The 25581-nt window shown below is 50.3% G+C and overlaps 1 protein-coding gene across 1 annotated transcript in view; it reads left to right on the top strand.

The window, feature by feature from the left end:
- The window catches only part of Ptk7 (protein tyrosine kinase 7 (inactive)), a 67612-nt gene that overhangs the window by 26541 nt on the left and 15490 nt on the right, over positions 1-25581 (top strand). The window contains exons 2-7 of the mRNA XM_041655712.1: positions 18326-18613; positions 19144-19246; positions 19591-19781; positions 19875-20025; positions 21899-22047; positions 22282-22548. Coding sequence (XP_041511646.1) covers positions 18326-18613; positions 19144-19246; positions 19591-19781; positions 19875-20025; positions 21899-22047; positions 22282-22548 — 1149 coding nt within the window. The remainder of the gene's footprint in view (positions 1-18325; positions 18614-19143; positions 19247-19590; positions 19782-19874; positions 20026-21898; positions 22048-22281; positions 22549-25581) is intronic.

The following is a 25581-nucleotide window of genomic DNA, read 5'->3' as shown; positions in this document are numbered from 1 at the left end:
GCATTTATAAATAAATATCTTTTAGCAGCTGTTGCTCCTTCCTCAGCATTTAAATAATTCAAAGAGAGCATAATAGCATACAGTATCAAGATTCTCTGTGTATTTTTCATCTTTGTTCGTTTTATTTTAACCTCTATTTTGTTTATTTTTACTTTTAACTTTTTGCTTTTTGAGATAGGTTCTCTGTATCTTTGACCTGAAGTAACTGTAGACCAGGCTGTCCTTGAACTCTCAGAGATCTGCCTGTCTCTGCCTCCCAGGCATTGGGATTAAAGGCGTGTGCTACCACACCTTGAAGTCACAGAGGTCAATCTTCCTCTGCCTACCAAGTGTTGGGATTAAAGGTGTGTACCACACACAACAACTCTCTTCCTTTTTTTTTTGTTACTTTAAGAACTTTAACTTTTAGTCTGAATATATTTTTAACACATTGTAAACCATTTAAAAATTTTCTGTGTCTTTGAATCTCTCTTTACTGTATATCTCTCTTTTTTTGACCACATGAGTCTTTAATTTACCAAGCAATATCAGTAGGATTAAAGGCGTGGCTTTGCCGGATAGATGTAGCCCATTCCTTAGCTTTCCAGCCTCATGGCTGAGGTACTGGCTATAGCCATGTTTACTGCCACAACTCTATGGCATTTCAAGGTCCCTGTCAGCAAGCGAGCTTCAGCAGCCTGTGCTTGCAAACCGCACGAACCGCCTGCGTAAAAGAGTCAGAGTTTGCCCTGGCAGGACAGCTCAGAAAGCTGGCATTTTTAAACGGCGCAGCTTTTTTCCTGCTATGGCTGAAAACCGAAAAGCATGTGTTCAGCTTTTCATCAACACCATTTAAGTGTTTCGTGGCAGGACCTCTTAATGAGCTGCAGGGTTTTGCAGCTAAAGCTGAGTCAGGAAGCCTCTATTAAATTGCAGCTACCAAGAAAACATGCTCTTCTCTTTCCCAAGCTTTCTCAGGCTTTCAGTGGATTCAGTTGTCCACACGTCTGGGCGCCAATCTGTAGTAATAAGAGGAGCGGCGGGGCTGCCTCCCTGGCACCCTGGCCGCCTGCTCGGCTTATGCCCCGAAATAACAACACACAAACTGTATTCATTTAAACACTGCTTGGCCCTTTAGCTCTAGCCCTTACTGGCTAATTCTCATATCCCGATCAACCTATCTCTAATAATCTATGAGAACCGGTCTTACTGGGAAGATTCTAGCCTAGTCCATCCTGGGTCGGAGCTTCATGGCGTGTGTCTGCCTGGGAGCAGGGCATGGCGTCTCTCTCAGGCGTCTGCTCCCGAGAGGAGAGCTGTGGAGTCTGGGCTCACTTCCTCTTCCTCCCAGCGTTCTGTTCTGTTTACTCCTCCCACCTATCTTCTAACCAATAAAATGGGCCAAGGCAGTTAGTTCCTTTATTAGCCAATGACCTTCCTCCATCAGTTTGACTATGGCATATGTGTGGAGACAGTGTGACTGCGGGATAGGTGTGGAGATGGTATGACTACAGGAGGCGTGTGGAGACGGTGTAACTACGAGATAGGTGTGGACGGTGTGACTACAGGAGAGGTGTGGAGATGGTGTGACTGCGGGATAGGTGTAGAGATGGTATGACTAAGGAATAGGTGTGTTGTGCAGGACAATTGTCTATATTCTGTCAATTATGTTTTATATAAATGCTGATTGGCTGGTAGCCAGACTGGAAGTATAGGTAGGAAAACCAGACAGGAAGTAGAGGTGGAGCAATGAGAACAGGAATATTCTGGGAGGGGCTGGAGAGATGGCTCAGTGGTTAAGAGCACTGCCTGCTCTTCCAAAGGTCCTGAGTTCAATTCCCAGCAACCACATGGTGGCTCACAACCACCTGTAATGAGATCTGGTGCCCTCTTCTGGCCTGTATACTTAATAAAATAAATAAATCTTTTAAAAAAAAAAAAAAAAAAAAAAAAAAGGAATATTCTGGGAGAAGGAAGCTCTTTCTGCTGTCCTGTCCAGACACCGAAGAAGCAGGATGTGACCTTCCCCGCTCTAAAGGGTACTGAGCCATGTGGCTAACATAGATAAAAATAATGGGTTAATGTAAGTTATAAGAGCTAATACGAAGCCTGAGCTAATGGGCCAATCAGTTTATAACTTATGTAGACCTCTGTGTGATTTTCCTTGGGGGTTTACTGGCTGTGGGAAATGGGCAGGAGAGAAACTCCACCAAGTGGGCCCTCCATGTTACAGGTGTGGAATGGTGTGACTATGGGATAGGTGTGGAGATGGTGTGACTACTGTATAAGTGTGAGTATGGGATAGGTGTGGAGACGGTGTGACTACAGGATAGGTGTGGAGACGGTGTGACTGCAGGATAGGTGTGGAGACGGCGTGACTACAGGATAGGTGTGAAGATGGTGTAACTACAGGATAGGTGTGGAGACGGTGTGACTATGGCATAGGTGTGGAGATGGTGTGACTACAGGATAGGTGTGGAGACGGTGTGACTATGGCATAGGTGTGGAGATGGTGTGACTACAGGATAGGTGTGGAGACGGTGTGACTATGGCATAGGTGTGGAGATGGTGTGACTACAGGTGAGATGGAGATGGTGTGACTACAGGAGAGATGGAGACGGTGTGACTGCAGGAGAGGTGTGGAGATGGTGTGACTACGGGATAGTGTGGAGAATGTGACTTACAGGATAGATGTGGAGACTTAGTTCTCATTACTGTCCTCAGTTGCCATCCAGCTTTGACTTTTTTTTTTCTTTTTAAATAAAAAATTTAGCATGATGGCTCACATCTTTAATCCCAGCACACAAGGCAGAGGCAGGCGAATCTCTGTGAGTTCAGCGTCAGCCTGGTCTAAGTAGAAAGTTCCAGGACAGCCTGGGCTACACAGTGCTCCCCTGTAGCTAGTGGACAGTGGGCATGTGGTGAAGTCCATTGCGGCTGTCCATCATGTGGAATCTACTCAGGTCACCAGGCTTGTGGCAGGTGGTTGTCCACTGAGACATCTTTTTTTTTCCTCCTTCCAAATTAGTTTAGAGCGATTCCTGAGCCTGTTAGTAATGAACACTGGGTCTCCAGGCTTTATTGCGTCTGGATTTGATTTTCTTTATTCTGTGTGTGTCTCCCTCAGCAGACATGTAACATCTGCTTGTCTTTCTGAGGTCAGCAGCCATCAGTAATTGTTCTAGAACCGTGATCTCATTAGAGGACTGTAAAATGATGATTCTCTATTTATTAGCTAGATATTTCTGCAAAGACAAACCTCCTATTAGCTTCATTATCCTGAGATATAGCTGTTCTTTAGAAAGGAGAATGGCTGGCTGTGGTGGCCACACCTTTAATCCCAGCCAGCACTCTGGAAATAGAGGCAGGCAGATCTCTGTGAGTCCAAGGTCAGCCTGGTTAACAAAGAGAGTTTCAGGCTTCATAGTGAGACCCTGTCTCAAAAAAATAAAAAAATAAATAAAAATAAATAAAAAAGGAAAATAAATTCATCTATTTATCACCAGTTTTCACAATAATTACGTACTTTTTTCTAGCATCCTTCATGGGTGAGCAATCAGACAGACACTTTTGGGCATAAAAATCCAGCAGCAAGGGGGCTGGAGAGATGGCTCAGAGGTTAAGAGAGGTTAAGAGCATTGCCTGCTCTTCCAAAGGTCCTGAGTTCAATTCCCAGCAACCACATGGTGGCTCACAACCATCTGTGATGAGGTCTGATGCCCTCTTCTGGCCTGCAGGCATACACACAGAATATTGTATACATAATAAATAATTAAAAAAAAAACAAAAACAAAACAGCAGCAAGCTGGGCGGTGGTGGTGCACGCCTTTAATCCCAGCACTCGGGAGGCAGAGGCAGGCGGATCTATGTGAGTTCGAGGCCAGCCTGGTCTCCAAGAGCTAGTTCCAGGACAGGCTCCAAAGCTACAGAGAAACCCTGTCTTGAAAAACCAAAAAAAAAAAAAAAATGGGGCTGGAGAGATGGCTCAGAGGTTAAGAGCATTGCCTGCTCTTCCGAAGGTCCTGAGTTCAATTCCCAGCAACCACATGGTGGCTCACAACCATCTGTAATGAGGTCTGGTGCCCTCTTCTGGCCTTCAGGCATACACAGAGACAGAATATTATATACATAATAAATGAATAAATATTTAAAAAAAAAAACCAACCCCCCCAAAAAAAACCCAGCATCATTAACAATACTATCATGAATTCATGAATTTTTTTTGTTGATTTGGCTTGTTTTTTTTTTTTTTTTTTTTTGAGACAGGGTTTGGACCACAGTGCCCAAGCTGAACTCAAATGCCTGATCTTTGTCTCAGCATTCTCAAGGGCTGCAGCTGTTGGCATGGGTCCGCCCTCAGGGCTTTGGCATTGAACTCTGAACTCAATATGTACCATTTCTCTGTGACAAAAACAACTTCAACGAGGAGGATTTTGTTTGTTTGTTTTTGTTTTTTTTGTTTTGTGCTTCACAATTTGAGGGGGTACAGTCCTCCATCGTAGTAGGGAGGCATGGGTGCGGAAAACGGGGGCAGCTGTCACCTCATGTCCACGTTCCCAGCAGAGAAATGGATGCCGGCGCTCAGCTTGCTTTTTCCTTCAGTGCAGGACCCCAGTGCAGGGGATGGTGCTGCCCACATTCAGGGTGGGGTTCTGAAGGTCGGTTACCCCTGACTGGAAACACCCTCATAGACACGCCCACAGTCTGATCTCCTAGGTGATTCTAAATCCCATTTTTACTGAGTTCTGCCTCTTGAGTGGAGACCAAATGTGTGTGTCTGTTGGTGAGTGAGTAGGTTTGAAACTGTTTCACGTGCTTTAAATCCAGGTAGTTTTATGGGCAGAACCTCCTGTCCTTGTGTGGGGGAGATGGCTCTCCCATGAGCTTTTCTTTCTTTAGATTTATTTATGTTATAGATGGGGGCACTTTGTGCTGTGGTGCAGAAAGGAAGGACAGAGGACAGCCTGTGTAAGTCACCTGTCTCCTTCCACATGGGTCACAGGGCTTGGGTCAGGCTTGGCACCGTTACCCACTGAGCTCCTTTGCGAACTCACCAGTCTCTAAACTCTTGCTCATCTTCTGTGCACCCCGCCCCACCCCCGGGTTGAAGTGTGACTCTCCGGGTTTCCTGTAGGCCATTTGTCCTGGTCATGGGTTTGCAAAGTAGAGAGCAAGTGACATCAATGAGAAATGGAGGCCTAAAGAAGATACTGTGTGCAGTGCCGGGCACCTAGTACCCAGGACACTCACTTGATCTGTCAAACCTTTTGGGAACTGTTGCCTGAGATTCAAGTGAGGGATTTTCTTTCTTGGGAGAGGATGAACTCTTGATGGTTCAGATCACAATTGTGTGCTCCTGGTGCCTGGACCGGGATGCCCTTGGGCTCTCACAGTTGACCTGGACCTGGCCTTCTCTGGAAGATAAGTTGTTCTCGCTCCTCATCCCTATGCTGGAATTGAACCCAGGACCTTGGATATGCTAGGCCATTTACTTAACTTCCTTTTTTATTTTCATGTGTGTGGCTCTTTGCCTGCATATATGTTCTGTATATCAAGTCTATATCTGAAGGCGTAAGTCATAAACAATGCCACACCAGTTTGGAATTATGATTAATAGGGTGGTATTTATTTAAAGGGGAAAAAACTTACAGATCACCGTCAGCCCTCTGCGCAACCAGGAAGGGAGTCTAGTCGCCAGCGGAGCAGGAAGTGAAGAGAGAGAGGAGAGGGAAGTGGCCGCTTTTTTAAAGGGAGAGAGACCACGCCCCAATGGACTGGTATCTCAGTGGCTACAGGCTGGAGGAGGGAGGACCTCCCGCAACATATATCTGCTGCCCAAGGAGGTTCTGTTCCTGTGGAACTGGAGTAAGAGACAACTGTGAGCCACCATGTGGGTGCTGGGAACTGAACTCAGGTCCTCTGGAAGAGCATCCAGTGCTCTTAGCACTAAACTCTCTCTCCATCCCCAATTGCCAGGCCTTTTACAGTTTTATTTTGAGACAGTCTTGCTAAGTCGACTAAGCTCGTTTCAAACTTGCCATACAGCCCAAGCTCACCTTGAATGTAATCCTCCTGCCTCAGCTTCCCAAGTAACTGTGATTACCAGCCTGAGCCTCCATGCACAGCTGCCGTGGCTTTGAGACGTGGTTCATAAGGTCCCAGAGCTGCGGGTCTGCTGGGTCAAGGGTTCTGGAAAGTTGGGTAGAAATGGCCCCACCTTCATCTTGCTCCTGGCCTAATGGCTCAAACCACTTTTAGATGTCAGGAAGTGTAACAACATGGCACATTTTTTATGCTGAATAATGAATGAGGCCAGGGAAGGCATTGTATTCTTCCTGGTAAATTATTCACCAGGAGCCTCTAAATTAAGGGCTCTCCATTATAAACGTCGGAATCTTGCACAGGTGCATCCTCCCCCAACTCTGTTTCCCCCATAGACAAAGCTATCACCTTCTTTGTGCGCTGTTACTCTGGACAAACCCTGGGGCCTGTGGCCAGCGACTGTTTGGGTCTAGTGCCCTCTCAGTCTCTGCGCAGAGTCCCTTCCTGGAGACTCAGGGCAGATCTGCCAGGGGCAGTCAGAGTCAGTTAGGAGACCAGGACCAGTGCTGCAGACACAGGGAGCCCTGTGTGGCTCACAACTACCCTGACTTGTCTGTCTTCCTCCTGTGTCTCCCCAGCTGATATTCCATCTTTGCCTGTGTCTTTCAGTTCGCCCGTCTGATCTTTCTGCCTGTTGGTCCCCATTCTCTTTCTGCCCTGGTCCCACTTTCTCTTTGTCTCTTCCTCAGTCTCTCTGTCCCCTTCTCGCAGCTCTGTCTGCTAGCTTCTCCCTGTCCCTTTCCCTCTCCTCCTGTCTCCTCTGGGTCTGCCTGTCATTTCTGGCTTTGCTGGTCGGTAAGAGGCAATTCTCTAAGAACCGAGGGACGCTTAAGTAAAGCCAGACCTTGGGGCCTTCCAGAGCCTGACTACAGACTGGCAGAGTAAGCACAAAGTAAACCTCAGGTCTTTGTCTTTTTTTTTTTTTTTTTTGCTATTCAAACCAGTTATTGCATCAGCTGCTCTGAAGAGCTCTTGTTTCTTGGGCTTTGTGTGTGTGCTATCTTATGTTTGCCCCCAGGGTAGGCCGCCCTAGGCTGAGAGCATCTGGCCCTGCGCTGCAAGCTTTTGCTGCTTTTTAAAAATAATTTTAAGGAGTTGTTTCTGTTCTTTCTTCATCAGCTGATTTTTTCATCTTTTGTTATTGATTTAGAAATTAAAATCCTTACTTTGCCATCTTTAGCCAGAATGCATTTTCTAAATGATGTATTTTTAAAGTTGCTTTTGGGAGGCAAAGTGCGCATGCGTGCGTGTGTGTTTTGCTGGGGATCAAATCTGGAAAGTTTTTGTTTTTTGGTAAAGTCATGAGTAGTGAGGGGCTGGAGAGATGGCCCAGTGGTTAAGAGCACTGGTTGCTCGACTAGAGGACCTGAGTTCAGGTCCCAGCACCCACATCAGTGGCTCACAGAGCTCCAGCTCCAGGAGCTCTGGCACCCTCTTCTGGCCTCCGTGGGCACCTGCACACCGTGGCATACATACACAAACATAAATACAGATTTAAAATAAGAGGACACTGGATCCCTGGGGCCAGAGTTAACTGTAGGTTTAGGCTCCGTGTGGGAGCTGGGAAAGGACCTGGGCCTGCTGCTGGAGCAGCCAGTGCTCGGAACCAGAGCCATGCCTCAGCCCAGTAATAAGCTGTTCGCCTGGCTGCATCCCCAGCACTGCAGAGAAAACCAATAAATAAATAAAATTTAAAAGTCCTAAGTCATTGTGATGTGGGAAAGAGTTTGTAATACTAGCAGTACGATGGTGTTTGTCGGTCACGAAGTGGATGGAGACATCCAATGGCTTGACGCTAACCAAGCAGCTGGCCCACCCAGGCCACAGGTGTCCCTCAATGTAGTATGGGCAGGCAGGGCTCTGCCTTTGAGTGACAGCTGACAGCAGCCATGCTGCATATAATGGCATTAAAGGCTTCGCCCACCTCCGTTGTCACCATTTCCAGCCACTGTGGCAGCAGAAGTGGCAGAGAGGAGAGTGTTGGATGGCAGGGCGCTGGGCAGTCCTGCCCCAGCATCCTCACCGCAACCCTCAGCACTTCCCCGCGGCCCTGGTTTTCCTTCCCTCCATTGTGTCCTAGATGTCCTGACACTTGACCGGGTTTGTTAGATCTTTGAGGCAGGTTGGTAAGGCAGGTGGGGTGACTCTCCAGGAGGAAGGCAGGCAAGGGCCTATGTGTGAACTGACCCCTCTAGAGGACAGCCCGACTGCCACGGGGTGCCCTGGCCTGCTGCACATGTGTTCGCCATCACTGCATGCCCCGGCCGTGTGGCAGATGCAGCTTGCCGGAGGCCTTCCACATCATGACATAGCAAAGCGATTTCCTCATATTCTGCTCCCTTGGCTGCTGGGGATGTGGTTTGCAGAACATTTCTGAATATAAAAATAGGAGAATGACGATGCTCTAGTTCTCTGAATCCGGCTGAAGTCAAGCCTCTTAGACAACTTTTGGAGCGAGGAGATTGGAGAATGGGGGAGGGTGTGTGTGTGTGTGCGCGCGCGCGCGAGGAGACTGGAGAACAGAAGTGTGTGTGTGTGTGTGTGTGTGTAGACTGGAGAACAGAAGTGTGTGTGTGTGTGGAGATTAGAGAACAGAAGTGTGTGTGTGTGTGTGTGGAGATTAGAGAACAGAAGTGTGTGTGTGTGTGTGTGGAGATTAGAGAACAGAAGTGTGTGTGTGTGTGTGTAGATTAGAGAACAGAAGTGTGTGTGTGTGTGTGTGTGTGTGGAGATTAGAGAACAGAAGTGTGTGTGTGTGTGTGTGTAGATTAGAGAACAGAAGTGTGTGTGTGTGTGTGTGTGTGTGTGTGTGTGTGTGTGTGTATGGAGACTGGAGAACAGGAGAAGTGTGTGTTCAGGCCCTGAGGATACCCAGACACTTGCGGGGGAAACAAGGGTTCCTCTGCATGTGGGGAGGAAAGTATGTGGTAAAGATTGAATGTCAGGGTGTGGACAACTGTGCTCAGTGCCTGCTTGTTAAAAAAAACAATTTTTGTTGAGATGGTCTCACTATATAGCCCTGGCTGTTCTGGAACTTGCTGTGTAAACCAGGCTGACCTTGAACTCATGGATCCTCCTGCCTCTGCCTCCTGCATGCTGGGATTAAAGAGGTGTGTGCCACCATGCCAGGCCTAAGATCGATTGATTGATGTGTGGGTGATGTATGTACATGTGAGTGTGTGTGGTGTGTGTATTTGTGTGGTATGTGTGATGTGTATGTGTGGTGTGTGTGATGTGTGTTCAGGTGCCCACAAAAGCAAAAGATATATCAGATTCCCTGGAGCAGCCCGATGTGAGTGCTAGGAAGTGACCTTTGGGAGAGCAGCAAGTCCTCTTTAGTCACCACCGAGCCATCTCTTCATCCCTCTAAACAAGAACCTTTTCTGCTTCTCCTGCAGACGAGGACAGCAGGGTGCAGGTGCAGGCCACAGAAAAGGAGCCTCAGAACTATGGTAAACGGAAGTGAAAACTGCCTGCAGAGAAGATACAATCCGAGACCATTTACATGTTAGAAACACCTGTGCGCATGGCTGGAGAACTGGCCCTCTTGCAGCAGACCTGAGTTCAGTTCCCAGCACCCGTGTTCCAGGAGGGTGCCCCCTCCTGGCCTGCGTTAGTACCTGCACTTACATGCACACACCCACGTACATACATGTATAGTTAAAAATAAGAGTCTGTTAAAAAGTACTTACATATAAAACAACTGTTATAGTTTAGAATAATCCTAACAAAAGGATTTATATCGAACCCAACAGAATGGTGGTGGGGAGTGGTGCTGAAGGGGACTCAGTGGACAGAAAAGAAGCCATGGCTTTCTTTGGGTGACTAGGAAGAGGAGATGGACCTGAGAACCAGATGTGAACAGGAGCAGGCGCTCCCTCTGCCACTTAGGAAGAGACCCTAACTTCAGGGTCCTTGTCTATAAAAGCCAGCTGAGGGTCGCATGAACATGAGGACTAGAGTTCAGATCCCCAGAACCTGTATAATTGGGAGACAGGTGTGGCGTGCACAGGAGGTAAGCTGGCTAACTACACAAGCTGAGTCAAGAGTTTCTTGTTCAACAGAGAGACTCCACCTCAATATATAAGGTAGAGGCTGATTGGGAAAGATAGCAGGAGTCAGCCTCTGGTTTGTGTTCTCTCTCTCCCATACACACACAACACATGAATATCACCCGCATACACACACCACACAACACTTATCACACACACAACACATCACACAACACATGCCTATCACCCGCATACACACACCACACAACATATCACACACACATCACACAGCACATGCATATCACCCACATACACACACCACACAACACTTATCACACATACAACACACCACACAGCACATGCATATCACCCGCATACACACATCACACATACATACCACATACACAATACACACACTATCATATATGTACAGATACAGAAATAAATACTGCTGACCAGCGTTAAATTCCTTGGGCCAGAAACAACACATCGTCTTTCAGAGCCTGCAGCGGTAGGCAGGCTAGACCACTGAGCGCACTCTTCCAGGGTGAAGCAGTTTCCCCTGGTCGTTCAGTATGGTGACCGCAGGCTAGACCACTGAGCTCACTCTTCCAGAGTGAAGCATTTTCCTCTGGTTGTTCAGTATGGTGACTGCAGGCTAGACCACTCATTCAGTATGGTGACCGCAGGCTGGATGTGACTCTGAGTACTTGGAATGTGGCTTGAGGAAGAGAATTTTTAATTATATTTTATTTTATTTTTATTATTCTAAAACTTGGTGTGGTATGGGGACCATGCTTTTTGTTTTGTTTCATTTTTTGTTTTTTTGAGACACGCTTTCTCTGTGTATCCTCCAGAGGGAGCTCTCTTTGTAGACCAGGCTGGCCTTGAACTCACAGAGCTCTGCCTGCCTGGTGCGTACCACCACCGGCGGCAGCAGCGTGATGTTATGTACCCCACTAAGTGCCGAGAGGGTTCGCCGAGCTCAGGTCCCTGGAGTTGAAGTTAGAGGTGGTTGTGAGCTGCCGGCTGTGGATGCTGAGACCTGAGCCTGGGTCCTCAAGAAAAGAACCATCTCTCCAGCCCACATGGATTTCAGTTCAAATTAAACTACATTTAAACGGCCTCATGTAAGATGGGGGTGGTGTAAACGTCCTTCTTCCAGATGGGCAACTCAGGCCTGTAGAGAAAACTCGCAGTGACTGTGGTAGACGAAGATAGATCTAGACCGCTATTTCAGGTGAGCTCGGCATTCACAGACTGTTCTCGTCCCTTCAGAGAGCACAGGTTTACATTGCAGTTCATAGCAGTAGCAAAATTACAGTCATGAAGCAGCAATGAAGACGATTTTATGGTTGGGGTCACAAGAACATGAGGAGCTGTATTAAAGGGTAGGAGCGTTGGGAGGGTTGAGAACACGGCCGTACTTGCTCATGGGCACTTTTCCTAATGTCCTAGTCACCAGGGGGACACAGAGTTGTTATCATGCGCACAAATGTCAGCCCTCCCTCTGGGTGTAGCACATGGCCTCAGTGGCATAGAGAAGCATAAGGAGGCTGAGCCTAGGAAAGGGAGGGTCACAGCAGAGATGACAGATCCTCCTCTGTCCCCAGCTGCCTCGGACTCCATGCACCTGCCGTGTAGAGGGTCACAATCCCTCCCCACATTTGCCAAATGGGAGCCAACTGTACAGTTGGAGGCTGGGGTGCGGAAGCAGCCTGTGGAGTGGGGCCTCTGAGTCTCGGATGCTCCCCATCTTTGGAACTAATTCATTCAGAGTTGTGTCTTGGAGGCTGGTGGGGGTGGTCAGGTAGGGTTACAGTCTAGGAGGACTAGAACCAGGGCTCCCTAACCATGGTTCTTCCTCACAATTGCACTACTTCTCTCTGAGTTTTAATGCATTGCTGGTTCCTCGGAGACATGCATGAGGGTCTCTCGGGATGTGGCACCTGACAAGTTCCACGCGCCCCTCCCCCCCGCGCCGGAAGACAGAGAATGCCACACCTGTAGTGTGGCCAGGGGCTGTGGAGCATCCACATGGTACTAGACACGTGGCCTCCCTGGAGGTGGGCCGTGCAGTTCTGAGGCTGGAGGGGGAGGACCGGCCCCCTAGGTTCGTCCTCAGTCCCTGCTGAGGGAGCCTGCTCAGGGGCGAAGGCCAACACACTGCTCTCCTGTTACCCTCCGCTCTGCAGGAATGGATTGTTGGGGACAGTAGGGCTTCAGCTAGTGACCAGTCCACAGGCCATTTGTAGACCTGGGGCATATAGAGAAGTGTGGGGTTTGAAGTTAGCTGTGGGCCAATGTCAGTGACCCTGACGCCGTGTACTCTGTGCTCACTCTCCTCAGACTTGGTACCGAACCTGCACGTACTCCCTTAGAGTAGGTGGGTATTTCAGCTCCAGCCACCAGTCCCAACCCGGGGGAGCTGGAGATGCCTGGGCTTGTGATCATCCATCCCTGTGCTTTATTCCCACAGTAATGGAGACACAGTCCTCAAAAGTTCACCAGTGGGGCCTGCAGAGATGGCTGGGCAGTTAAAAAGCACTGGTTGCTTTTCTGAAGGACCTGGGTTTGACCCCCAACACCCTGCAAACTCAGTGTGGTGGTACAGACCTATGATCACAGCAGGCAGGGGACTGGAAGGTCAAGGTCATCCTCAACTGCTTGGCAGGCCACCCTAGGCTGCATGAAGCCCGGGATTGGGGGAGGGGGAGGGAAATGGGAGGCGGTGGTGGGGAAGAGACAGAAATCTTTAATAAATAAATTAAAAAAAAAAAAAAAAAGAATGCACAAGGGGCCCAAAGAGGCGCCTGAGCAGTTGAGTGCTTGCGGCTCTTGCAGAGGAGCTGGGTTCGGCTTCCAGAAGGCACGTGCCTCACAGCCATGTTTAACTCCAGGTCCAGGACATCTGATGCCCTCTTCTGGCCTCCAAGGGCACCTGCATGCATGCGGCATAACTCAGAGGCAGGCATATTATAAGTTTAAAGAGAAAGAACAAAATATGGAGAGTCTGTTGGGGACCGTCCTCGTGTGTGACTGGAGACTCACTGGCTCCCGTACCTGGAGCATCTGTGCTTCTCACGTCGAAGGCTGCTTGTCCTGGCCTGTGCCCTCGTGTTGTCGCTCCAGAAAGGACATGGAAACTTGGCACACTGGCCCTTATTTCTGTCGCTATCTGCTCCAACAGGATCCACTTTGGTCTGGTGTACAAGAGCTGGCCAGGTGTGTGTGGCTGACTGGTGGGCCTTGGGGAAGTTCACCTCACCCAGGTTGTTCTTTGTGGCTGGGAGTTGAAATACCCTTTTCACCTACTCTGAGGGTTCTCTGTGTGATTTCAGCACCAAGTCTGAGGATGGGCTCACAGTCACTGTCACGAACATACACCACCATGTCAAATACTCCTGGATGCTTGGGCTGGCAGGGCACACGGTAGCTTCGCCTGGTCCTGAGACACCTGTCCAAAGAATGGGATTTTATTTAATAAGAGGGAGAAGAAGAAATTAAAATTATTTGGTCATGTGCAGGTTCTGAAGCCTGTTCAGGTCCTAGAGGCTGTTTTTCCTTCATAGTCAGAGGAATTGGCCCTGGGAGATGGGCAGTTGACCTAGCTCCGATTACTTTGAGCTGAAATGTAAAGTGTCCTGTTGCTTGGCAGTGTGTAGTGGAGGCATATATGTGTTCTCTCAGTACTTGGGAGGCTGAGGCAGGAGAATCTCAAATTCATGATTGGCTTGAGCTACATTGGAAGACCCTGTCTAAAAAACCAAGAACTAAGGCCAGCTGTGGTGGTACACTCATTTAATCCCAGCATTTGGGAGATTAGAGGCAGACAGATTTCTCTGAGATGGAGGTCAGCCTGGTCTACATACATCAAGATCCAGGCCAGTCAAGGCTACATAGTAAGACCCTGTTTCAAAGCATGCGCACACACGCACACACCTCTATGGTTAGGAGTGTAATTCCATGGTAGAATGCTCATCATGTTCAAGGCCCCGAGTTTGAACCCCAGTACCACAAGACAAAATCCCCAAACTAAGCTTACTGCTGCTCCTTGCTCCATGCAGCTAGCGTGTAAACACGTGTATGTGTACACACTCATGAACACAGACTGGTCTGGAGCTCAGAGAATGATCCAGGGAGTGGGTGTCAGACCAGGGTTGTTCATGGGGTACAGCTGGATGTCAGGCAGAGAGGTGTGAAAGCTGGCCTTGTCTTGAGAAGTTGGGACTACAATGCAGTCATGTCTGTATAGTGCCTGTTAGACACCCAAAGATAGGGCTTGGGAAATGTCCTGTGAGGTAGTCACAGCTCGGCTCTGCTGGGGTTTCTGCCTGGTGGAGGGAGATGGCTCTGCCTGCATGTTGTTGCCAAGCTGCTTCTTGGGACGCTTGCGCCCATGGGCAAAGTCCTGCCTGGCCAGTGTTCCCGTTTGGATGCACCATGATGTCTGTGGACTTAGTAAATATAAATCCACGTACAGCCTGGATGGTAGCCTTGTGTCTTTATTGTTAGTAGGGAAAAAGGGCCCCGGGGGTACAGCGAGGCCGCACCCCCAGATTGTAACAGGATAGGACCACTTTGTGTCAGGAAGGCTGCCTGCTGTCATGCAGCTCCACCACAAGGCCCTGTGACAGTGCAGCTTTAGGAGACTTGGGACCGTTGAGTCACCAGAGGCGGCTTTTCCCAGACTGCAGAACTGAGGGCATCCTCAAGTCGGAGGTAAGGGACAAAATGCACATCTTGAGATAGGCCTTTAGTCTCTGAAAGCCCGCTCTGTCATTGTTGTATCACTTGGGTTTTGAGACAGGGTTTCTCTGTAGCTTGGAGCCTGTCCTGGAACTCACTCTGGAGACCAGACTGGCCTTAAACTCACAGAGATCCTCCTGCCTCTGCCTCCTGAGTTCTGGAATTAAATGCATATACCACCACTGCCTGGCTGTATTCCATTTCCTACTATCTGCACAAACACCTTCTAAGAGCCCCTGGGGCCTGACATTGCTGCCAGGGATGCTCTGGTTCCCAGAAACATTAATGGAACAACGCCTATCACAAGCCACGCAGGGTGGCAGTCTGGGCACATTCCCATTGCCTTCTGAGTCAATGTGGGGCCACTGACCTGGGGCTCAGATAAGCCTGGAGGCTCCTTTCTGCTGGTTTTTGAAACATTAGTCTGTTCCAGCCAAGCACTAACCAGGCCCTGCTGTGGGCTGACGTCAGGACCGAGGCCCCTGGGGGGCCTAGCTTTGATGTTTCCCAGGCCATGTCATAGGGTGCGGGATAGGGCGCTCTGAGTGGCAGTCTGGGAATGCAGCATCTCTGGTCACTGCTCTAGAGCAGCTTAGCTCCGGCCCCAGGAGAGGATGTGGGGAGCGAGGTCGGGGTGACTGGGCTGCTGTCCTCTCAGATTTTGCGGCAGGTGGTCTGTGGTTCCTGCACCCCCAGGGCCTATTCCCTCGTCCTAGCCACCATCTGGTTGTCTTCTGCTCTCCGGTGGTGGTCCGTCTGCTGCCCCTGCTTTGGGCATATCCCTGGACCGTGGCATGAGGAGAGTTTTCTAATGTTCTGAGAATTTGGGTCCTTGAGCAGGAAGAGAGTTCATGGGATTAACAATAGCTGCCTTTTACGAAAGGCAAACTCTGGCCAAGGCACGTTACATACATAGCTGCATCATGGCTCATCACATGGAGGACGACAGATCTGAGTCTGATCTGTCTGAATCTGGATACACACACATGTTTGAAAAGGAAATACACCTTTAAGGAAAAAAAACCTCACACAATCAGACTGCTCCCACCTCCCACAAAAGAAAAAAAATTCTCATGGGTTTAAACAGTGAGATGGTTAAATGGATAAAGGCACTTGTCATCGTGCCTGATAAATGACCTGAGTCCAATTCCTGGAACCCATATGGTGGAAGGAGAGAACCAGTTCTAAGGGATTGTCCTCAGATCTCCGCCCACACAAACAAATCAATAAAACAATCGCAAACCAGAGGAGACAGCTCAGTACAGTGCTTGGCACCCAGGCGTGAAGGCCTGAGTTCAGTCCCTAGGCCACATAAGAATCCAGGTATGGTGCCATTTGCCTGGAATCCTAGGACCAGAGAGGCATAAGACAGGCTCCCTGGGGATCCCTTGGCCAGACAGCCTGATCTACTTGATGAGTTCCAGATCAGTGAGACCCTGTGCCAGACGCTCCTGGGGGATGATACCTGAGGTTGACCTCTGGCCTCTTCATGCATGTGCACATGTACACACACAAGCACACGCATTTGGGTTTTTCTAGACTCACGATGTTTTAAGCAGGTTTACAGTCTCGTGTTGCCCTGTATTCATGCTGTTCTGAGGAACAAGTTGGATACCCTGGCTGCCACAAAGATCTCTCTGCTCTTTGGGGAGCACCCTGGTGTTACAGGTTGAAGGTCCCAAGATTTTGATGAATTGTATTTACAGCTGAATCTACTGGTCTCAGGAGGTGGATGGCAAGTGTTCCTGATGTCAAGCCTGTCCCAGACAGGAATTTTCTTCAGGTCAACCAGTATTCTTTGAGTGTCTTTGTGAGCCTGGTGTTGTCTGTGGGAGATGTGTGTGCCACACTACCTGACTGTGGAAACTGACTCCCCTTTATAGGGTCTGGTATTTCCAGGGCAGGCTGGGAAGAGCCTGGCTTCTTTGAGTTACTGGCCTAGCTTTGGACATGTGAGTTATCCTTCATATTTCTGGGCATGAGCTTACTGTTTGGTATGACACAGGGGTTGTACCCTGATACCTAGCAGGGGCAGGACCACACCCCTGCGGAGTATTCAGAAGTGTATAGGGGAGTGTCTGGGTTGGCATGGTAACTGGGGCTGCTCAGCCGTGCCTGAAGGCATATTTGTTAACTGGCACAATGGGAGGGATCACCCTGCTTGGTAGAGAATTTTCTTAGCCAGAGAACCAACAGGGCCCCATTGAGAAGGAACAAGGAGACTTTAGGACACCTCTAGCTCCCTGTGACTGTGTCAGGAGATGTGGGATTTGGGGAGACTGGGAGATGGACTGGTACCAGACTAGCCCTTCATCTGGACCCAGCCCTCCTGGATCCTAGGACTTGTCTAGACATAGACTCTATGAGAAGACAGAGTCTCAGCCTGGAAGAACCAAACCCCACTCCGGGGTCCTTGGAAAGTGCTTGCTAGGTCGTGACTGATCCCCAGTGACTTGGAAAGTGACCCTACTACTGTCCCCCTGCCCTTACGTGGTTTTCAGCCTGTTTCTTCTTGGTGACTGGGAACCAAGAAGTTCTTCCGTGTTCAAGCCCAGTGGCTCCAGGGCTCTGCACAGCACCCACACGGGGCAGGAACAAAGCCCAGTGTGTTCCTCCCAACTGCTCTAACCATACCACCCACGTGTCCAGCCCTGCCCTCCGCCTCTCCAGGCCATCTGCTCAGCACAGGTGTTTGATCTCCCCTGTTCTCCCTGGCGTGCTTCTGCCTTTGGTTGTGGGGCCCCTCTTTGTTCCTGGTTGTTCCCCTAGTTGTGACCAAAGGTGAGGGACCATGGTGCAGGAAAGCAAACATCTTTACATAGAACTCTGTGGCTCTGGCTGCTCCTGGACTTTAGAGATAGTAGAGGATGCTAGGACGGCCTTTGCATGTCTGCCGTGGCTTGTGTCCAGCGAAAGGATGGTGTCTCCCAAAGCATTGCCTTTGGCTCCAGAGCTTCTCTGACCACCTCTTTTGCTGCTACTCTCAGGTGTTTCAGACTAAGTCACCGTCTTTCCACGATGTTCTTTAGGTCAAGGTTGAACTTCGTTCTGTGCCTTGATTCTGGGGTCGGTAAGGGAGGGTTGGGTTGCTTGTAATGTCCCCTGCTCCCCATTTAGCATCAAGACCTAGGATCTGGTCCTGTAGGTCTGGGGCCCTTCTCTTTGGGAAGCCTGATGCAGTCGGCCCCCATCCAGACCTCGAGGCTCCCTTCCACACCTGTACTCCACAGGTGTGCTGTCTACACAGCATTTACATGGCCACTGTCACGTCTTGTGTGTTGGTCCTGTGTGACCTCAGAACTCAAGGTCCCTTGACCAGAGTGTGGTTTGTCTTTGGATTCTGCAGAGCACCCAGTGCAATTTGAGCTCCTCAGTGGGTTGTTGGCAGCTCTACCCTTGTCCTTTATCCTGTGTTCATTGGCCAGCTGTGTCCACAGCCCCTCTCCTCTGTGTTAGGATGGAGATGTGAACTCCTCCTGACCCTGCTTCTCCCACATCTGCAGGTGCCCAGGCAGCAATCGTCTTCATCAAGGAGCCGTCTTCCCAGGATGCACTGCAAGGGCGCCGGGCGCTGCTCCGCTGTGAAGTTGAGGCCCCCGGCCCAGTGGAGGTGCACTGGCTGCTCAACGGAGTGCCTGTCCAGGACACGGAGCGACGTTTTGCCCAGGGCAGCAGCCTGAGCTTTGCAGCTGTGGACCGGCTTCAGGATTCTGGTGCCTTCCAGTGTGTGGCTCGGGATAACATCACTGGAGAGGAAGCCCGCAGCGCCAACGCCTCCTTCAACATCAAATGTGAGAGCCCGTGTGGAGGGCGGGCACTGTGCCTGTGCATCCAGCAGACTCGGGAGCCTTGTGCCTCAGTTTCTCCTACTTTCAGAGTTTAGCTGTGGTACTGCTTGCGTGGAGAAGAGGGACTTGCCTTCTTCCCTCTCTCCTCACTTTTCTTCCTTCTCCATCTTCTGCTTCCCCACCCTGTCCTCTCCCCTTCATCCTCCCAGCCCCTCCCTTCCCCTTTCTTTGCTGTATGCCGGACCCAGAGTCCCACATATGCTGAGCATATGCTATTACCACAGCTATTTTCCCAGTCTTCCCCCAACTGCTTCAAGTTCCATTTATCTGCAGAAGCTTTCATGGATGTCCTTGGCATGTATTAAATGTGACCTGCCAGGGACAGGGCCTGTGACCTGTGTCTGCCGTGGTATCACCGTAGCTTCACAGTACCCACCTGCTTGTGTGGTTCCAGAGCCTGCGGGCTCCATGGTGTCCTCCTCCCCTTCCACGTTTCCCTGTTGCTCTCTCTCACTGTGTGGCCTCTGCTCCAGGGATCGAGGCCGGTCCTGTGGTCCTGAAGCATCCAGCCTCAGAATCTGAGATCCAGCCGCAGACCCAGGTCACGCTTCGTTGCCACATTGACGGGCACCCTCGGTAAGAAGCCAGGGAGAGTGGGAGACAGGTAGCGATGTCACCCCAAGTCCTAGCGTCTGTGTTTATCTACTTTGCTTTATTCCGTAACCAACCCCTCCGACCCAAATTTGCTTTCCATCCCGCCCTAAGTGCGCCCAGCAGCCTCTAGTGGCTGAAGAAGGTTAGCACTGTGTGGGAAGACCTGGATTCTAGGACCAAACAGACCTGCCATCTCTCTGCTTCTGTCCCTGCACTATGACTCCCCTCCTCAGGCCCCCGTTCCTCCTCTTGTAAACTGGAGTGTTCGGTTAGACTTTTGAGTCTGATCCACTTTTGCTTGCTTATGACCCCCATTCCCACGACAGGCCTACCTACCAGTGGTTCCGAGATGGGACCCCCCTCTCCGATGATCAGAGCACCCACACAGTCAGTAGCAAGGAGAGGAACCTGACCCTACGGCCGGCCAGCCCTGAGCATAGTGGCCTCTACTCCTGCTGTGCCCACAATGCCTTTGGCCAAGCCTGTAGCAGTCAGAACTTTACCCTGAGCATCGCAGGTGAGCCTGTCAGGGGGAGAGAAGAGTGGAGGGGGAGAGAAGAGGGGGCTCTCTGTCCTGCCTGCTCACCCCTCTGGGTTTCCCCTTTCACAGATGAAAGCTTTGCCAGGGTGGTGCTGGCTCCTCAGAATGTTGTCGTAGCAAAGAATGAGGAGGCCATGTTCCACTGCCAGTTCTCAGCCCAGCCACCCCCGAGCCTCCAGTGGGTCTTTGAAGATGAGACCCCCATCACTAACCGCAGCCGGTAAGACGTGGACATTAGACTTGTGCGTCATGAACTTGTATTTTTGCACATTTCCAGCAGATGGCAGTGTGCCTGAAAGAGTCCCAAAGGGGAAGTTCTAGGAAGTGCCTTCTGTGATTCCCACATAGACACTCCATGATCTAGCCATGACTGTGTCATAATTACCTTTAGGTCTTGCCCACGTGAGTCTGGGATGAAGAGTAGAGACTCGGGTGAGAACACAGGTGTTGCCAGAGAGGCCAAGTGCTGCCTAACCTAGACCCCAATCCTGTGTTTTGTCTACGGCCTTCCCATCCCTTTTGGCTGGACTGCTTGTCGTGTTCAGTGCTTTAGAGGATATTGACACAGGCTAAAAGCCGTGTCGTTATTCAGCAGGCTGTTTGAGAAGAAATTGGAGATAGAGTTGGGACGAGAGTTGTAGAAGTAGCTGAGAAAGTTTAGAATACCAGAGGGGAGGTGGGTGTGGAGAGGAGAGGGGCCTGTGATCACAGCCTTCATAGAAAGGTCCAAGATGATGCTGACATCACCACACACTTTCTAGGAGGAGGCAAATGTCTCTGAAACTTCGGGGAGGGTTTGTCCTTCTATCAGGATGCTTGTCTAGACTGTAGGAGAGGAGAAAAAGCCTTTGTGGTACTGAACATAATGGTGGTCATGGGGGTGGGGGGTGGGACGGGGATGGGGGACTGGGGACGGGGATGACATGGTGCCATAGGCTAGGGGCTTTAGTCCTAAGGACATCATCAGGCCATCTGATTTAGCTTGGAGGCGCTTGTCCTTGAAGCTGGGGTGTCTTCAGGAAGGTGGCCTCACTATCCTGACTTTCTCTTACTTACACTGCATTCTGCTTCACCCTCCTTCCCCAAAATTGAGCTCTCTGCAGTTGGAAAGCACCTAACACTGAGCGTGGCAACTTGTGCTAGCAATCCCAATATTTAAGAGGTTGAGGCAGGGGGATGAAAAATTGGAGTTTAGAGACTGAAGAGGTGGGTAAAGTGATTGCTGAGAAACACGAAGACCTATATTCAGATCCTCAGCGCCCGTGTGAGGATGCAAGGTGTGGCAGTGTGCATGGAACCCCAGTGGTGACAGGCAGAGATAGGTGGACCTGGGGCTGGCCAGCCGTCCATCTGAAAAGGTAGGGTCCAGAGTCCAGACATACATGTAGGCAGAACACCAGTATACATGAAATAAAAAGGATTTAGAAAAAAAAAAAAGTGGTTCTGTGGTGCACACCTTTAATCCCTTCGGGAGGCAGAGGCAGGTGGAACCCTGAGTTCAAATCCAGCCTGGTCTGCACAGGACAGCCAGTGCTACACAGAGAAGCCCTGTCTTGAAAGATAAAAACAGAAAGAAAGAGAGAGAAAGGAAAGAGGCTGCCAAATTTGATAGTATACACCTTGATCCCAGAATTCAGAGGCAGGGGCAGGAGGTTCTATGTAAGTTCTAGGCCAGCTTGGTTTACATGGAAAATTGCAGGCCAGCCAGGGGAACACAGTGAAACCCTGCCTGGGGAAAAGAAAGAGAGGCTGGAGAGATGGCTCAGTTAAGAGCACTTCCTGCTCCTGCAGAGCATCTGGGTTTGATTCTAAGCCCCCGCGAGGCAGCCCACAACTGTCTCTAACTCCAGAGTATCTGGGGCCCTCTTCTGGCCTCTGCTGACACTAAGCATGCACATGGTGCAGATAGATACACAGGCAAATACACACATAAAATAAAATTTAAGAATAAGAAAAGGAAATTACAACCTGCACATACCCATGAATAAGTGCACATATGCACCCTTCCCACAACACAGGCCCTTGAGATGCCTGGAATCCTGTGTCAGAAGGAGGCCTAGGGCTGCATCTAACAGTGCCCCCTTCCTCCACAGCCCCCCTCACCTCCGCAAAGCTGTGGTGTTCGCCAATGGCTCTCTGCTGCTGACCCAGGTCCGGCCGCGAAATGCAGGAGTCTACCGTTGTATTGGCCAGGGTCAGAGGGGCCCACCCATCGTCCTGGAAGCCACGCTTCACCTGGCAGGTGGGTCTCTGGTGTGGAGGTAGGCACTGTGTCCAGTGTTGGTGGCTCCTGGAGATTTAGGACCCTTGTTTGACTTAGCCACCAGCTTGGAGTGCAGAGAGAGGAAAAGGACTCTGGGCTCAAAGAGGATGCCAAGAGGAGGAATTGTGGCTGAGGGGTGGCTTATTGTAAGGCACCCTGTCCCTAGACGCCCAAGGCAGTCAGGCAGTCTACCTTCTCCTCACGCCCTTGCAGAGATCGAAGACATGTTGCCGTTTGAACCGCGGGTATTCACAGCTGGTGGTGAGGAGCATGTTGCCTGCCTAGTCCCACAGGGTCTGCCTGCACCCAGTGTATGGTGGGAACATGCCGGAGTCCGGCTTCCTACCTATGGCAAGGTCTACCAGAAGGGTCATGAGCTTGTGTTTGCCGCTATCGCCGAGAGTGACGCTGGTATCTACACCTGCCATGCAGCCAACCTTGCTGGTCAGCGGCGACAGGACGTCAACATCACTGTGGCCAGTGAGTATTTGTTCCCTGAAGGGTGAGGATTAGTAGCCTAGGAGGTCTGGGGTGAGGGTGTGATGGATCGAGGTTTCCTTGGTGTACACTGCTCCAGGTTCTGGGCTCTTGGGAATGTTGGTCATCTGGCAGTAGTGTGCCAGACACAAAAGTAGAGGTGGTACACCAGAGGAAGTAAACCAGCCCTCCCTGGAGAGTAGTCCCCTGCTCACAGAGGATGAACACTGTCTGGGAATCTGGAGACCTGGATCCCATTCTATACACAGTGCACAGAGTAACCACTGGGATCATGTTCCCTGAGCTGCAGGGCTGTCTCCTTATCCATAACAAGAGAGTTGGAAAGATCAAATGTTGCAGATGAAAAAGATCTCTCTCATTCTCAGTGTGGTATGTGTGTGTGTTCACCTGTGTGTGTAGTGTGTGTGTGTGGTGTGTTCACCTGTGTATATGTGTTCACCTGTGTGTGGTGTGTGTGTGTGTTCGTGTGTGTGTGCGTTTACCTGTGTGTGGTGTGTGTGTGTGTTCGTGTGTGTGTGTGCGTTTACCTGTGTGTGTTGTGTGTGTGTGTGTGGAAGCCAGAGGTCAGTGTGCCTTTCTCTCACTGTCCACTGTTAGACATGGACTCTCACTGTTGAGCCCAGAGCTTGCTATTAGCACTGGCTTCCCCATCAGGTTCCAGGATCCTTCCATCCTTGCTGCTCAGTTCTGGGGTTCCAGATGTGTACCGCTATAACGGGTCTCACATGAGTCCCATAGCTGCAGACTAGATCCACATGCGCATGTGACATGCATTTTACCCACTGAGCCAGCTAGCCAGCTGGCCAGCATCTTTCTCTTTCTCTTTGAGAACTAGCAGTGGTCAAATGACAGTTTTGTTGTAGTTCATTGTACTTTGCAGGCTTGTGGCTGGCGGTGGCTCGGTGGGTAAGAGCCCTCATGTGGGGGCTCACAACTCTCTGTAACTCTAGTTCCAGGGACCTGATGCCATCCCTTAACCTCCACAGGCCCCAGGCATGTGGTCTACATTCGTCCTTGCAAATAAAACACTGCTCTGTGTAAAATAAAAACAAATACACTTTAAACATTTTTTAAAAATCAGACATCTTGGTGATTCTTCCTGTAGAGATAATGAAATTGGGCTAGAGATGTAGCTCCGCTGGTAGAGGGCTCATCAGCCATGCACAAAGCCCGAGTTTGCTCCCCTGTGCCACATAAACTGGAAATGGTGGCCCACGCTTATAATCTGAGCCTCAGGAGGATCGGTGTTCAAGGACATCCTCAGCTGAAGGAATCCCTGTTTCTAAGTAAAAAATACTGACATCTCCAAGGACTTAGTTCGATGCAGAGGATGTTTATGCAACAGCATATAGACAGGTGTGAATTGCACCGCCACCCCTCACGGGGTTCGAGGCTCACTGCTTTGTTAAGGGCACTTCGGGACACACAGACTCAGGACCTCATGCTTAAACATGTTCAGCTTGGGAACTGCTGGCTGTGGTCAGTCCCGAGGCAGAGTGATGAGACTGTGCTGGGCGCGCTCTGGAGGGACCTGAGGGATAGGAGAGCAGTATGCACGTGAGGCCAGCCATTGTTGGTCGGGGTGGAGATGCCGGGTGGAGAGTCAGAAGCCACGCTAGGCCAGGTGTGGAGAGTCAGGATCCACGCTAGGTCAGGTGTGGAGAGTCAGGATCCACACTAGGCCAGGTGTGGAGAGTCAGGATCCACACTAGGCCAGGTGTGGAGAGTCAGGATCCACGCTAGGTCAGGGTGGAGAGTCAGGAGCCACGCTAGGTCAGGGTGGAGAGTCAGGAGCCACACTAGGTCAGGGTGGAGAGTCAGGATCCACGCTAGGTCAGGGTGGAGATGTCAGGAGCCACACTAGGCCAGGTGGAGATGCCGGGTGGAGAGTCAGGAGCTGGAGTTCTGGGACCTCATTCAGTCAGCAGAGATCTCTTGGGTGACCCCTTCATGCTAGGCATACAGTTCCCAGTTCTGGGAATGTATCAGTAAGCAGCGCACACACATGCATCCCATGCAGCCTATTCTAGCAGGGGAGACAGCAAATGTGAGAAACAACTTAGACTTTTAATACCTTATTTCCATCTATGTATATGGGGGTTCTGTCTTTGCAGCACATGCATGCCTGGTGTCCACAGAGGCCAGAAGGGAGGATTGGATCCCCTCCCTAGGAGTTTAATGCTGCTTGTGAGCTGCCATGTGGGTGCTGGGAACTGAGCCTAGATCTTCCGCAATGGCGCAAAGTGCTCTTAATTGCTGAGCCATCTCTCCAGACCCCTAAATATATAATTTTAGGTTTTGGTACAACTACATAGAAAAATAACCTGGTGAATGATGAGATCGGAGGGATGGGAATGAGGGGAGACCTCTGTGGAAGGTGACGTTTGAGCTGGTAACTAAGGAAGAATCATGGCTAGAAGTGGGTGGGTGAATTGGGAGACAGCAGCAGGCTGTGGGGCTTCATTTGAATACTAGTGAGAGTGGCTAAGGTTGTGTGAGGTATGGATACCTGTAAGAACACAGCCTTCTGCTCTTGTTCAGGTGCCGCTTGCCCACCGCCCTAACAAGCAGCTCTTAAACCTGGTGGTTTGGAACAGCCGCTGAAGTAGGTGGGAGTCACCTTCGAGGGCTCAAGAGCACGGGGCTGTTGGAGGGTGGTCAGTCAACCCACAGACAGTAACTAGCTGGTCTCTGATAGTCTTATTCACATGTCTAGCTAGGCCAAGTTTCCTCACATAGAAATTGGATTCCGAGAGGGCAAATGTATATTCTAGAAGGCAAGGCCAGTCTCAGGCCACCCAGGTTCCAAGAAGTGGAGAGAGAGAGAGAGAGAGACTGCCTCTTGATGGAGAATGTGTGACTGTGACATTAATGAGAGATAAAAGGGGTCTCACAGGCTACCAGCTGCTGCTGTTGCAAACACTGTCTCACCAGGGCAGACAGCAAGTCCTTGTAGGCTTCTAAGTGGAAGAATACGAGAGAGAGAGAGAGAGAGAGAGAGAGAGAGAGAGAGAG

Source organism: Microtus oregoni, unplaced genomic scaffold, assembly GCF_018167655.1.
Source record: "Microtus oregoni isolate MIOR12 unplaced genomic scaffold, Mior012 000007F_ref0000211, whole genome shotgun sequence".
NCBI lineage: Eukaryota > Metazoa > Chordata > Mammalia > Rodentia > Cricetidae > Microtus > Microtus oregoni.
Note: the sequence above shows the minus strand (reverse complement) of the source record. Positions and strands in the feature narration are given on the sequence as shown.